We start from the raw sequence: 15,563 nt of genomic DNA on the forward strand, positions 1-15,563 counted from the left end.
ATCTAGCTGAATGTTCTAATACAACCCCTTTGAAAGCTTGGTGGAAGTTTATATGGAGTTCTAAGCTCATTCCAAAAATGAAAAATTTCATTTGGCGTGTGTTTAATCAATGGATTCCCACGAAAATAGAATTGTCAAAAAGAGGTATGTCCTTGGAAACTACTTGTGATTGGTGTCAAGAGAAAGAGGAGGATATTTGCCATGCTCTATGGTTTTGTCCTAAAGTTCTTAAGATATGGAAGCTTGCTGGTTTTGACACTCACAATTTTATATACATGCCGAAAGCTCCAGATGTTCTCTTTTACTTATGGGGCAAACTTCCTAAGGAAGATCTGATTCAATTTATTGGTCTTTCTTGGCTAATTTGGCAGCGTAGAAATAACTTCATCTTTAAACACCAAGCTCAAGAGATCCATAGTTGGGTAAGATGGGCTCTTGCAAAGTTGGATGATTATTTTGTTGAGTGTAAGGACTCTCGGCAGGACAAAGCTGTAACAGCAAAACCAAAATGGGGTCCTCCTCCTTTTGACTGTGTAATGATCAATACAGATGCCTCTCTAATTGCTGATAAAATGGGGTGTGGATTAAGTGCTGTGCTTAGAGATTCGGTTGGTGAATTAATTGTGGCTGAAACTGTCTTTGTTCCAGGTATAGCTTCTATTTTTTTGGCGGAGGCTGCTGCTGTTAAATTGGGGGTTCGCCTTGCGCAAAAATGGGCTGTATCGAAAGCCATTGTTGCTGCTGATTGTTTAAGTATCATTAACAGCCTTCAATCGGGTTCGGCTCTTAATTCAGATTGGGGCATGCTTTGCAGAGACATTCTTAGCCTCAAACATCATTTTCTTTCTTTAAAGTTTACTCATGTGCATAGAGATTGTAATGCTGTAGCAAATGCTTTAGCAATTTGGAGTCGAATGACCCATTCTTCTTGTATTTGGATTGATTCTTTGCCCTCTTGTGCTGCTGCCTATTTAATGGTAGATAAGCCTAGTGTGGTTGCTTAATAAGATGTTCATTTTAAAAAAAAAAAAAAAAAACCTCCCCCTTTATTATTATTATTAATAAGTATAAGTAATTAGGAAAGGTTATGGTACCATTTTGACGTGAGTAATCAAAGATCATTCTACACACTTCTAACTATTGAAGAAAATACGAAAAGGCATAGAAATGTAATCCACCAAAATCTAAATAACTGAATATATGGGTATACAAAGAACTAAAGAAAGTGGAATTCTCATTAATCGATTTGACATACTTTCTAGACTCTTCGTTCTCTCTCTCTTCCATGCAGCAGAACAAAGCTTCGAGCACCAATTTTGTGTTTTCACACTCGTCTCCAAACCGTTTCCACACTGTGAAACCAATGACCAAGCCCAGATCTTGCGATCTCCGTGGCTCCGGCTCCTCCTCAAACGAGACCCAAGGAAGTTCGACTCACCCAAGCCGACCCAGAAGTACGGCGCGAAGTCGACCCAACCACTCCTGTCCCGTCAACATTAACTCCGGCAATCCCTTCGGATCTCCGTCCAGTACGAATATTAATGGCAAACCCACAGGTACTCAATCTCCTCTTCTCTCCTTTCTGATCAGTGTCAAATCGCATCTGCAAAATCAAGTTCAAAAATGCTTTTTTCGATTTAAGTTTGGTATACCCATTAAATTAATCCCTCACCAAACACCACCTTTCACATTTTGGAGTAATGAGAACTCTGTTTGTTCTCTGCTCAACCGAGAATATAATACATGTATCAAAAAGAATTTGCTGCTTACATTTAATAGTGCCTGTACTGAAGTTATTCTGCCTGGCACAAAGGGTCTTGTCTCTCTGCAGAACGTTCTCTTCCCCTTAAATGCTATAAATCTTGTTTGCTCTAGCTCATGCATAGTTATCCTATTTAAGAGCAGAAGTAATGGTTCCCCAAACATCCTTAGTTTATCCATCTTTAGGTGCTTAGCCATATTAGGAAACAAACCTCTCATCTATTCATCTCCGACACCTCCCCTTCTTGGCATTAAACTGCTTCCCCAAAATTCTTACCATATACTGCAAATTTACTTTCTATATCATCTTTTTCTTATTCTAGGATTATACTACATCTGGCTTATATATAATATACCTATATTCTGCACACACAGTCTCTCCACAATGGATGACTTAACCAATTCACTTTCTATTGCACTCAATCTCACAGAGACAGAAAGCACTATCCAAACCTTACAAGAGCCAATCCTCCCTAACTTAGCCGACTCTGAACTCAATCAAGCTCCCATCTATTTGGTAGCAAAAGTGCTCACGGTTAAATCCTTTAACCGAAAGAACTTCATCGACAAAATGACAAGCAATTGGAACCATATCTCTCGTTCTCCTGTTACTATCACAGATCGTTCCAATGGCCTCTTTCTCATTGAGTTTGGTTGCGATGGAGATAGGCGCCGGGTTTTGCTTCAGCAACCTTGGACCTACCTCAACCAAGCTATCCTCATGGACATCCCTACCTCGGTGGAAGTCCTCAACGGGGATAGCTTGCTCAAAATCCCTCTTTGGGTGCAAGTTTTCAATACCCCGTTCCTTAAACGAACGGAGCAATTGGCACAACTTGTTTCGGCTCCCCTCGGTCACCTGCTCGAGATTTACCGACCCTCCCTTCGCGAAACATGGGGCCCCTATTTCAGAATTAGAGTCATGTTTGATGTGGCCAATCCGCTTCCGCGGGGTGTGCCTATCCATTTCACCGGAATAAACAAAGTTGTTTGGCTCGAACTAAAGTACGAGAACCTTCCCGACATTTGTTTTTTCTGCGGCCGCATGGGGCACAGTTACAATAAGGGATGTGTGGATTACATGAAAGCTTGCGACGAAGCCCCGTTCCCCCCGGAGCTCAGGTATGATATCAAAACCATTGTGGGTAAAGTTAAGGTTTCCACTAACACTATGTTGTGCTCTGAACAGCTTGCTTTTGCCAATCCCCCGGTAGCTGTGTTCATGACAAACAACCCTGCAAGTACGGTCTGTGTCGGCCCCCCCGAAACCATACCTCCATTTCCCACTTATAACGCCCCTGACAAAGCCATCACTCACGGCCAAACCCAGCAAGTTGGCCTTTACAAATCGGGACCTTTACCCCCTGCCCGAGACCATGAGCAATGGAACCAAGTTGACTTACAAACCCGCGCCCCAATCCCAAACCAACCCGACACCAGATCTCCCTCCTACACAGCCCTTCTCAATGCTACCATGAGCAACACTAGTGCCCTCAAAGCTCCCCAAGCCTCCACCCCAAGCCAAACTAACACATCCCAAAACTCAAGCAGTTCCAAATCCACCAACTCGCAGTTTTGTCAAGTCCCCTTGCCCGAACACATCCCTCTCCTTGACACCAGCAAGCGGCTCGAAGCAATGAACCTCACCTACCAACCGGGTGCTGTTTTTCCTGTGGACTCAAAAGCCTCGAGGAAGAGAAACAAACCCGACTCAAAGGACAAGTTCAAAAGACAAGCCGAAATGGTGAATGGAGAGCTCCGCCAACAAATCAAACGCTCTCGCTCGGACAAATCACAAGCCACGGGAAACTCCTCAGGAAGCGCAGGCCTTGCCCCTGAGCAGGCCTGCCTGTCGCCATGAAGATTGTGAGCTGGAATGCGCGTGGAATTGGGAGTGAGCGTGCATTCCGTAACCTCTCCCGTTTAGTATCTGTCTGTAAACCCGATATTTTGTTTATTATGGAATCTAGGCTTACTAAACATGCTGTTGACACTCTTAGGCTTAAGCTTCATTTTGATTCGGGTTTGGAGGTCCCTAGAATAGGTAGAAGTGGGGGCCTTATTTTGTTATGGACAAATGATGTAATCGTTAACTTGCTTTCGCAATCTATAAGTCATTTTGATTGTTATGTCTCTTGTTCCTCGCAAAGCAATACTTTCCACTTAACCTGTTTTTATGGCTCTCCTATAGAGTCGAATAGACCTCAAACTTGGAAAATTCTTGATCGAATAGGCAGAAGCAACCCTATTGACCCGTGGCTTATCATCGGGGATTTTAATGCCTTCTTGTTTTCAAATGACAAACAAGGGGGTAACCCTGACAGAGGACCTTCGATTGACTTCAGGCGATTTCTTGACCTTTTCAATCTCACCCCCCTCGACCCTAAAGGCCCCCCTCTCACGTGGAACAATAATGTGGCTGCCCCGAGAAACATCCAGGAGCGAATTGACTGGGGGATCGTAAACAATGCCTGGATCAACAATTTCCCTAATGCTCTCCTCTCCCATCTTGGCTTTTTCGGCTCGGACCATCGTGCCTTAGAGTTGGCTACCTCAAACCCCCACATCACCTCTCAGAGGGCTAATAACAAGCGGTTTCTCTTTGAAAATGTTTGGCTCTCGGACCCAAACTGGACCCAAGTCTTCCAGAAATCTTGGGCTAATCCTGAAAACCTTCAGGCAGCCATTCCCAATTTAATTGCCATCCAAAAGCAGTGTGCCAAAACTCTTACCGCTTGGAACCATAAGAAAGATTTTCAGTTCAAAAAGCACATTCTGAGATTGGAAAAGGATCTTGAGAAAGCCCGTGAGAGCCCAGTTTGGGACGCCCAAACAATTGCAAAAATCAAAGATGTCCAATCCAGGTTAGACTCCCTTCTGTACAAAGAAGAAACCTATTGGAAGCAGCGTGCTAGAACTCAATGGTTGGCCCAGGGCGACAAAAATACGAAATTCTTCCATCGTTTTGCGTCGCATCGGAAAAAAATTAATAAAATCCACAATCTCACTTTGTCAAATGGGACCACTGTTTCCAATGAGGAAGCTATCATTCGCGAAATGGAGTCGCATTTCCAATCGCTTTTCACTTCCTCGGACCCTTCCGCAACGGATATTCAAGCGGTTTTAGAAGGAATCGACCGCTCCCTCTCGGTTGATGACATTCACTTTTTGGAAGCTCCTTTTACCCACACTGAAATTGAGAAAGCTTTCCACCAACTCCCCCTTGACAAAGCCCCTGGTATCGACGGCTTCAACTCCCAGTTCTATAAGGATAATTGGTCTTTTCTCAGAAATGACGTCATTAATGCTGCTCTCAGCTTTCTCAATGGTGATGGGGATATAGCACCCCTGAACACCACCCTCATCACCCTCATCCCTAAGGTTAAAAATCCCACTGCCCTCTCGGAATACAGACCCATCAGCCTTTGCAGCATTGTTTACAAGATCATTTCAAAATCCATTGCCAATAAACTCAAGTTGGTTCTTAACAACCTAATCTCCCCCAATCAAAGTGCCTTTCTTCCTGGCCGCCTCATCTCTGATAATATTATTATAGCCCAGGAGGTTGCTCACTCCATAAAGCTTAGGACTCGTGGGAGGAAAGGTTGGATGGCTGTTAAGCTCGATATGGCAAAAGCTTTCGACAGGGTGGAATGGGATTTCATAGCCGCGATCCTTAATAAATTCCTATTTCCCCAGCGGCTCATCAATTTGATCTTGGCTTGTCTATCCACAGCCACCTTCCAATTCAATTTTAACGGGCAAGTGGCCGGCAATGTTGTTCCGACCAGGGGCATTAGGCAAGGCGACCCCCTCTCCCCCTATCTCTTCCTGCTATGCGCTGAAGGCTTGTCTTCCCTTATCCAGCAGAAAGAGAGAAATCGCTCTCTTATGGGTTACAAAGTCGCTAGACGCGCTCCTGCTGTTTCCCACCTGCTCTTTGCGGATGATAGTTTCCTCTTTTGTAATGCATCCATCCAGTCTTGCAACATCATCAAGGAAATTCTTGAGATGTATGAAAGGGCTTCGGGGCAAAAGGTTAACTTTCAGAAATCCTCCCTTTATTTCTCCCCGAATGTTGAGCTTCGGGATCAAACGTTAATCTCAGACTTCTTGCAAATTCCTATTCGCTCTTCTTTTGAAAAGTACCTGGGTCTTCCCCAGCACATTGGAAGATCGAAGAAGCAAATGTTCCACTACCTGCATGACAAAGTCTGGGCCCATCTGCATAACTGGAAGAACAAGGTCTTCTCCAAAGGGGGAAAAGAGATCCTTCTCAAGTCTGTGATTCAGGCAATTCCCACCTACACCATGGCCTGCTTTCGCATCCCTTCGGCCACCTGCCATTCTTTGGAGTCGATCATGGCTAATTTCTGGTGGGGTTTCAATGACAATAATCGGCCTAAAATTCACTGGCAAAGTTGGCAAAAGCTGTGTAAGTCCAAAAAGGATGGTGGATTGGGTTTCCGCTCCCTGATTCACTTCAACCAGGCCCTTCTTGCTAAGCAAGCTTGGCGCATCTTCAAGCAACCAAACTCATTAGTCGCTAAAATCCTGGAGGCCAGATATTACCCAAATTCCTCCTTCCTTAGTAGTGCGTTAGGACACTCGCCTTCTTTTGTCTGGCGTAGTATTTGTTGGGGAAGAGAGTTGCTGCAGAAAGGTCTCATTTCAAAGATCGGCAATGGGCAGAGTACTTCCACTACAGGAACTCACTGGATCCCGGGATTCAGACAGCATACCACTTTTGATACAGTTCCTCCTACGGTCGCTGCTTTTATCACCCCAACCATGACCTGGAACATTGCCCTGTTAGAGAGATATTACCCTTCCCATGTCATTGACGCGATCCTCTCTATCTCTCTTCCGCTCCAGCCTTCGAATGATGAGTTGATTTGGGAGCTATCAAGCTCTGGCATCTACACAGTCAAAACCGGTTACCACCTTAGCTTCTCTTCTTTCACGCCTCCTGACATTCCCTCATCCTCCTCCCCCTCGCCTTGGTGGAAAAACTTATGGCACCTAAAAATTCCCCCCAAGGTTAAACATTTTGCCTTTCGAGCTACCAACTCAACCCTCCCTACCCTCAAAAGCCTAGCTTCTAGGAAAATTATCCCATCCTCGGTTTGTGAACGGTGTGGAAACATGGAGGAATCGGTGTCTCATGCCCTGTTCTACTGCAATAGTGTTCGAAGAGTCTGGAAAGGTACGCTTTTCTATCCCTACATTTTTTCATGCCCTCATGAGATTGATTTTCACGATATTGCTCATATGGTTTTTGTATCCTTACCCAAAGAAGAAGTAGAACTTTTTCTCTGCATTGCTTGGTTTATTTGGTTTAACAGGAATAAAGCTCGGAAAGATCAAGCGCAAGACAAAACCCATGCCATTCTGACTCTGGCGCGCAACTTCCTGGACGACTACAATCTCCCATCATCAGGGCAATCTCCCAGAACCTCACCCAGCAGACTCTCTCATCCTACCCCGTGGACTCCTCCAGCGCAAGGATGTCTCAAGCTCAATGTGGATGCGTCAACAACAAAGGAACGCTTGAAAGCTGGTTTCGGCGGCGTGATCAGAAATAGTGAAGGCCTTGTTGTAGCTGCTTTGGCCTCTCCTTATCTAGGAGGCGGGACCGTAGCTTCTCTTGAAGCAAAATCTCTTCTTCGAATGTTGCAATGGTGCATTGAGGAGCATTTTCATGTGCATGAGATCGAGACAGATTGCAAGACAATTACAGATGCGCTAAGCACTTCCTGTGAAAACATCTCCGCTTTTGGAGACACTCTGAAGCAAATTAAAGACGCTTTATCTCTTCTCCCTGCTGCCCATGTTTCCCATATTCCTCGGTCTGCAAATATTTTTGCTGACAAACTTGCTCACTGGGCTGCCGGGTTAGATGAAGCAGCAATTTGGATTGGCGATGACCCCTGCGATCTTCGAGTTTTTCTTTCTCTTTAGTGGGCTCCCTTTCCCTCAAAAAAAAAAAAAATAAATATATGGGTATACATATAGTTAATTTTCTTTTTTTTTTTTAAAAAAAAAATGAGACATGAATATATAATTATTAGAGTGATTTTATAACAAAATTTAATTTATAGTAAATAATTCTTAATTAGATTTTTTTTTTTCAAACTTGTAAATAAAATAATAACATAATAACTTTATACTAACATCAGTAAATTGAATTTATAAATATTTTTATTTTTTTTAAAAAAAATAAAAAAATTAGAATTATGTGTAACATTAGATAATAAATATTTATAAACTCAATAAAAAAAAATTAAAGAGACAATAAAATGAGATAAATAAAATAATTTTAGACTGCTATTACCGTTTCATACATTTTTTTTTTATATTTATATATAGATACATTAATTACACCATATTAATAATTTTACAAATTTGTGAAAAGTTTAATTATGTATAACTAAATATGGCTAATTAGGATTTTTTCCCTGGACTTTGACATATATCAAATCATGTCTTCTTAAAAAGTCGTTAAAAATGCCCCTTGAACTATTAAGATTGTTGGATTTAAGGACTTTTATCTAATTTCATTCAATTTTACTATTTCCGTGATTGTTTATATACTAAATTATGCTCCCTAGACTTTGATATCTACCAAATCATGCCCCTCGAACTTTGACATGTACTAAATTATATGCCCCTGAACTTTCATGCATATTAGACTTTTTTACTAAAATTAGAAAAAAGTCCTTAAATCCAACAATCTAAGGGGTATTTTTAATGACCTTAAAAGTTCAAGGGGCATGATTTGATACATGTCAAAGTTTAGAGGAGAAAAATCCTAATTAACCATTAAATATATATAAATATGTTAATCGCAAAAGAAGTAGGAGTTAGCACAATAAGGGCTCGTGGTACGCCGTATTGTATTGTATTGAATTGTGTTGTGTTGTATTATATTGTATTACTATTATTTAATACAATGCAATGTTTGGTACTAACTTATATTAATAAATTGTGTAAAGTTATAATATATTTTTAGACTCGACCCCAATACCAACTATAGGGTCGGGTCTAGGTCCGGGTCCTGGGTCCGAGTCCTAGGTCCGAGTTCAGATCGGGGTTCGGGTCCCGGGTCCGGGTTCGGGTCCCGGGTCCGATTCTTGGGTCCAAGTCTGGGTCCTAGGTGGTGGGTCCCGGGTCCAGGTTCGGGTCGGCGCCCTGGGTTCCAATCCCAGTCTGGGTCTGGGTCTGAGTCTTGAGTTTGGTCTGGGTTCGGGTCGGAGATTGGTGTTGACCCCGAATCTTTTGTAAATATTATAATACAAGCTAATACAGACCATTTGTTATGTATTAAATAATACAATATACATTGTATTAAAAAATTTAGTCGTAATAATTAATACAATACATTATTTTATCTAAATATAATATTATTTATTATTTAATACAATAAAACTATACGTATCACCAAAGGAGGCCTAATTGTACATCCCATTACACACTCTCATTGCAATTGGTCACTACAATAAATAAATCACCAAGCCCAAATAAGTCGATCCAAAAAAAAAAAAAATCTACAAAATACATCCACGACCATAATAATGAAATTATTAATAATTAGTACTATTATTCCTTTCCACATTAAAAAAAAAAGTATAAAATTGATGAAACGTCCCTCATAAGTTAATAACTTCATAATTCATAAAACTCAATACTGATCACTAGAAATGGATGAGACCACCACCGCAATCATGGCAGCACTAGCGACACTCCCAGCTCCTCAACTCTCAAATCTCACTCGCTCTATCTTCTCTGAAACCCTTCTCCAGCGCCGTCGTCTCGCCGCCATACTCTCATCACCAACTCTTTTCTCTTTAACCCTCCACCGCCTTCATCACCTCTCTCTCCAAGACAAGACTCTCCTCATCGCTCGCTATCTCCTCTCTTCTCTCCGCCACCTCACCCTCAAAACCACTAATAACAATACTTTTTCTCTCAGAACAAGAGACTACGACGCCGTTTTGCTACTCCTCCACTTATGCGAAGTACGCCAGCACAACCCGGAAGCGCTCGAAACGTTGCCGTTCCACCACTGGCGACTAACCCTCCGCGGTCTCTACACCGAGACTCTCTTGTCGTTTGGCTCTGTAGGCATTGGAGTCCACAACGGGTCGTTGTTGGTTCCTTACATAGAAATGGTTGCAAGGTGTTTGAGGTTCGTCGTTATCGGTAGCGGTGGTGACGTGGCAGCCTCCGTGTCCGCGGTTGTGGCGCTGCCTTCTGTGACGGTGGTCGGTGGTGGCGTTGAGTGTGTGATATGTAAGGAGGAGATGAGAGAAAGGAGAGAAGTGTGTGAGCTGCCGTGTCGACACGTGTATCATTGGAAGTGTATCCTTCCTTGGTTTAAGATGAGGAACACGTGTCCTTGCTGTAGGTTTCAGCTTCCTACCGATGATCTATTTGGGGAGATCCAACGGCTGTGGAGCCTCCTCCTCAAGATGAGCGGGACTGGTTTCAAGGAATGATTTGGTTCGGCTTGACTTTATTACACGTGGCAAAATCAGAACGGGCGTAGATAGTTCGATGAGATCAATGGTCTTAAATTGAATGACTTGATATTGACACGTATGGCTTAGGTGTAGGCAACTGCAACTATTGGAAGATTTTTTTTTTAATTATTGTTTATACATATATAATTTTTAAAAAATAAAAATAATAAATAATAAATAAATAATAGGATAATATAAAAATATATAGTAGTGAGGAGAACGTGCTTTAAGGCTTTAAGCACGTAATTTTTCTTAAAATTGGTGTGTTATAATGATATATTTTATTTTTATTAAATATATTTAAAAATTTGAAAAAAAAATTATATTTATGAAGATATAGTGTGGTACTTATTGACAAATCATTTATAACAAAAAAAAAAAATGATCACAAAAAATTTACATCAAGTTTTGTAATTATACATTAGAATATAATGTTCAAAATTAATGTAAATACATCACAATATTATAAACTAGAAAATATAAAGCGAGAGAGAAAGAGAAGAAGGAAAACTGAATGAATTTCTCATTAATGAATCAAAGAAGGGAATGAGCTTCATATAGCTCAAGTTCAAGAAGATTACAATAAGCACTTAGTTACAAGAAACAACTAACCAATGTAACTAACATAATAGAATACAACTGAAAGAAGCCAGAAATCCAGTGGTAGTAACAACTGAGTAAAGGAAAAAATAAGCATATTTTAACACTCTCCCTCAAGATGGGGAGCTAATACTAATCAGTCCCATCTTGTCCTTGAAACCATTAAATTGAGTAGGAAAAAGTGTCTCGGTAAATATATCAGCAACCTAATCTTTAGTACCAACATGACTGGTTTTAATAACTCCATCCTGCACTTTTTCCCTCACCAAATGGAAATCAATCTCTATATGTTTTGTTCTCTCATGAAAAACTGGATCACATTAGAGCCAGGCGAGACCTTTGTGTTCGATTCTTAACTCTAAGCATAGACAACAGCCAAACAAGCTCACAAGAGGTATTTTCCATAGCTCTATACTCGGCTTCAGCTAAGGATCTAGATACAACATGTTGCGTTTTACTCTTCCAAGAAATTAGAGATTTTCCAAGAAAAATACAAAATCCCGTAGTGGACCTTCTAGTATCAGGACAAGCACCCCAATCCGCATCCGTATAAGCTTTAAGTTGAATCTCTGATGTAGCAGGGAAGAATAAACCTTGGCCAGGGCAATTCTTAACATATTGAAGGACCCTCTCAGAAGCCTTCATATGTCTAGCTTAGGGAGTAACCAGGGATTGGCTTAATTTGTTGATCGAGAAGGATATATCCGGTCTTGTAATGGTCAAATATTGCAGCTTTCCAATATTCCTTCTATAAGGTTTAGGATTAGCCATTATGTCTTCTTCATCTTGACATAGTTTCAGGTTGGCTTCCATAGGAGTACTCACTAGCTTACACCCCAAATGGCCAAGATCCTCTAACATTTGCAAGGCATAATGCCTTTGTGATATAATGATTCCCTTAGGAGATCTAGCAACTTCTAACCTAAGGAAATACTTGAGATTTCCAAGATCTTTAAGCTGAAATTTATTATTCAATTGAACTTTAAGAGTCTCCATCTCAACCAGATTATTACCATCCAAGATAACATCATCAACATATATAAGAAGAATGATGAAGTTGTCTCCATTGTTCCTCATAAACAATAAATGATCTATGGCTGAATGATGGAACCCTTCCTCAACCAAAGTACTAGAAAATTTACCAAATTATTGCCTTGATGTTTCCTTTAATCCATATAGAAATTTTTTAAGTTTGCAAACAACATTTGGTGGAAGCTCTCCCTTAGGACTATACCCAGGAGGTAGAGTCATATATACTTCTTCATGAAGATCTCCATGCAAAAATGCATTATTGACATCAAGCTGATGCAAATACCATCCATTTATTGCTGCAAGTGCAAGCACAAGTTTGATAGTTACCAACTTAGTAACAGGAGCATAGGTATCAGTATAATCCACACCCTCTTGTTGGTTATATCCCTTAGCCACAAGTCTTGCTTTGTATCTCTCTACAGATCCATTAGCATTGTAGTTGATCTTGTAGACCCATCTACACCCAATAGCATGGTGTTCAGCTGGTAAAGAAACAATGATCCAAGTGTGATTTTTCTCAAGAGCATCAATCTCACAATCCATAGCATTGTCCCTCACTGGAATCCCCTTGGCTTGACTGAAAAACTTAGGCTCATAATGACTGGAAATGGCCAGAATAACTGCTTAAAAGGTAGGTGAAAGTATGATGTAATCCACAGCCTGTGAGAGAGAATAAGGAGTAATTTTGGAAGGTTCTTGCAAGGCTTTAACAAGACTAGTTTGAGCAAGAAAAAAATGATGATCCTGCAAATAAGAAGCTTATGTGAGGTTGTGATGGGTCTGTTATGAGGCAAACTGTTGTCAATAGCAGTAGGTTCAGGCTATGAAATAGCATGTAATACCTTAGATTTAAGAAGTGGATTAGAAAAACCCTAACTAGATAATTATGTATAATTGAGGAAATTATATTATTATATAATTTAATATATGAGAATTTATATGAGTTATGCTATGTTAAAACCCCGTTGGTGAGCTAGGGGCATTTTAGTAATTTTGATCCGAGAAGGGTAAAACAGTGAAATTAATTTATTAACGTGCTTATGGGACTATGTTATTATATAGTATGCCTGTGTTATCTTTTTCAGGTGTGTTCTGACAGGTTGACACGGTATAGTCACAACCGGGTATTTCGGGCCGAACCGGGTTCGGGCCCGAAATGCAATTTGGATTGAAATAATTGGCATTTTTATTTAATGGTGATAATCTGAAATTTAATTGGATTTAATTATGCATGGAATGACTAAATTGCCCTTGTGTATATGTGAGCTTGACTTTTAGCATTAGGGGCAAAATGGTCTTTTGACCTATTGATTTATATTTGATAAAAGAAGGAATTTTTGAGGAAAAATTGATTTTCTGGTGTGTTCCCCTTCAACTTGAACCCTCTCTCTCTCTCTCTCACCCTCTTTGATATTCAATTTTTGATTTGGTGGAAGTTGCTTAATTTGGAGCTTGGAATTTGAAGATTTTTGAGCTTTGCTTTGATTGGAATTGAGGTAGTTTCCTTTACTGAGTTTGATTGAAGTTCTTGTTGAATTTTAATTGTGGTAAAAGCATGTTTTTGGTTTTATTGTTCTTGAGTTTGCATGTTCAATGAATTGGTGTTGTTTTGATGAATTTAGGTGTGAAATTGATAGTTATTGTTGTGGGTTAGATTGTTGGGTTTGGATGAGATGTTTTGAGTATTTTCTAGGTTGGAAATGATGTTTTAAGTAGTGTTATGCTGCTGGAAAAATTATGAGGTTGAAGGATTTAAAGCTCAAGTCTTTGAGCTTGAAGAGTTGTGTGTTAAGCATGATTTTGGGTTTTTTGTGCAATTTGAATTTTGAGAGTTGTTGTTAGCTCTCTATTGTGATGATTTTTATCTGTAAGATGTTAATTTTGGGTATGGTATGATTGAGGTTTGAATTTATGGAAAAGTTGGCATGTTTAGGCCTTAAAAATAGAGTTTTTGGGTGTTCTGAACCTAGTCATTGCGACGGTATTTTTGGCCGTCGTGACTGGGTTTGGTAGTGAGAAAGTTTGTTTTTCCCGATTTTGTTTTGGCCATAACTTTGGACTCGGGACTCTGTTTGGGACGTTCTTTATATCGTTGGAAAGCTTTTTCCGAGATCTATTTGATTATCTGTGTTTGAATGCTATGTTTATATTATGTGAAAGTGAAATTAGGGATTAACCCTATTTGTGAAATCCCGAGTTGTGTGACTAGGATTACCGACACTTGATCAGGAGCACCCAGGGGTTTGGAATCTCTGTTATTGCAAAACATCAGGTAAGACAGCAGTTTGCACGTAGAGTATGCGCGGTGGCGCTTATGTTGAATATGATATGTGTGAGTAATTGTAACCGGGATTAGGGTTATTACCCTAATATGAGCAGTTAATAGCCTAGGGTTATTACCCTAGTAATATAAGTTGAGTAAATGCTATGCCATGCCAAGTATATAATTATATTGAGATTTAAGGGTTATGCGTTTAATGCATAATCGGGTTGGACTTGGGAACCATAACCGAGATGAACCATTCTAAGGCCTTATTGTATTTAGACGTGTGAGAGCAACACGTAGGTCTATGCCACGTAGACATAAATAGACGTGTGAGAGTAACACGTAGGTTTACGTCACATAAACATAAACAGGCATGTGAGCCCAACATGTAGGTGTGTGACACACAGACAAATTTAAATGGCATTACTGTTTATATTATATGATGAGCATATTATTGATATATTTTATACTGTCTTGCTGGGCTTGGCTCACGGGTGCTATACTGTGCAGGAAAGGGTAAGACTCTTGTTGATCAACCATGAGTGTAGGAGCAGGACAAAAAATGTACATGTTTGGGCCACACTAGACCAAGCGGGTTAGGGTCTACCAGTGATGTATTTTGAGACTCTGTTTTGGCGCTTAGTTCGGCCAAAGGAAAAGAACTTGCAATAGTGTTTTGTAAATACTTTTGGGATCCCAAATTTTGTAACTTTTAAATTATAAGATTTAAATTATTACAAGTTATTTTCATTCCATTTATTAATAAAGTTTAATTTCTGCGCTTATTTTACTAGTAATCCCGATTAGGGAATTAGGGTTTCATAAGTTTATTGGGTAGCGTGCCTAATTATTTAGGGCGTTACAATTTGGTATCAGAGCGCCAAGGTTTTAAACTTCCTGTAGATCGGTCGAACATGTACATTCATCGTCAGAGACAAGCTCGACTCATGGTGCAGTAAGTATTGAGAGTAAATACTTTACTGTTTATGTGATCATCTGTTTACCGCTTTCAATTTTAGGCAGTATGCAAGCATCTAAAGTATATATGTTTTATGTGATTCCATGCTTTAAATGTTATATGATTAAACGTTTATTTATATGGGGTAAATAGATGAGTTAGGGTTTAAGGCAATAAGTGCATAAGTGTGGTATTGGTGCTTAACTCGCTGGGGTTGTTGATTACAGGGGTACTAGAAATGGACCCTTCGCAATCATCTAGACCACAGGGCGAGCAAGTAGAGCCAGGGGCTACCCAAACTAATCCACCGGCACCGCCTCCACCTCCGTAGAATCTGGGGGATAATGCGGAGGTTGGTAATACTAATCCTCCTGCTGACTGGCAGCAGATGTTCCAAAAAATGCGAAGTGTCATACTTCATCAA

The 15,563-nt window shown here is 40.3% G+C and overlaps 3 protein-coding genes across 3 annotated transcripts; 2 read left to right on the top strand and 1 right to left on the bottom strand.

The window, feature by feature from the left end:
• The first annotated feature begins 1,261 nt into the window (after positions 1–1,261).
• On the top strand, positions 1,262–4,630 carry LOC133035711 (uncharacterized). The gene is made up of 2 exons (XM_061111855.1): positions 1,262–1,556; positions 2,193–4,630. The coding sequence occupies exons 1-2, from the start codon at positions 1,286–1,288 to the stop codon at positions 3,620–3,622; spliced, it is 1,701 nt and encodes a 566-aa protein (XP_060967838.1). The 5' UTR covers positions 1,262–1,285; the 3' UTR covers positions 3,623–4,630.
• A 4,582-nt stretch (positions 4,631–9,212) lies between these two features.
• On the top strand, positions 9,213–10,356 carry LOC115708914 (E3 ubiquitin-protein ligase SGR9, amyloplastic). The gene has a single exon (XM_030636941.2). The coding sequence runs from the start codon at positions 9,462–9,464 to the stop codon at positions 10,257–10,259; it is 798 nt and encodes a 265-aa protein (XP_030492801.1). The 5' UTR covers positions 9,213–9,461; the 3' UTR covers positions 10,260–10,356.
• A 1,181-nt stretch (positions 10,357–11,537) lies between these two features.
• LOC115710893 (uncharacterized mitochondrial protein AtMg00810-like) lies at positions 11,538–11,960 on the bottom strand. Its single transcript, XM_030639245.1, has one exon. It carries the CDS (start codon positions 11,958–11,960, stop codon positions 11,538–11,540), a length of 423 nt encoding a protein of 140 aa, XP_030495105.1.
• Between the last annotated feature and the right edge of the window lie 3,603 nt (positions 11,961–15,563).

This window comes from Cannabis sativa, chromosome 3, assembly GCF_029168945.1.
Source record: "Cannabis sativa cultivar Pink pepper isolate KNU-18-1 chromosome 3, ASM2916894v1, whole genome shotgun sequence".
Lineage (NCBI taxonomy): Eukaryota > Viridiplantae > Streptophyta > Magnoliopsida > Rosales > Cannabaceae > Cannabis > Cannabis sativa.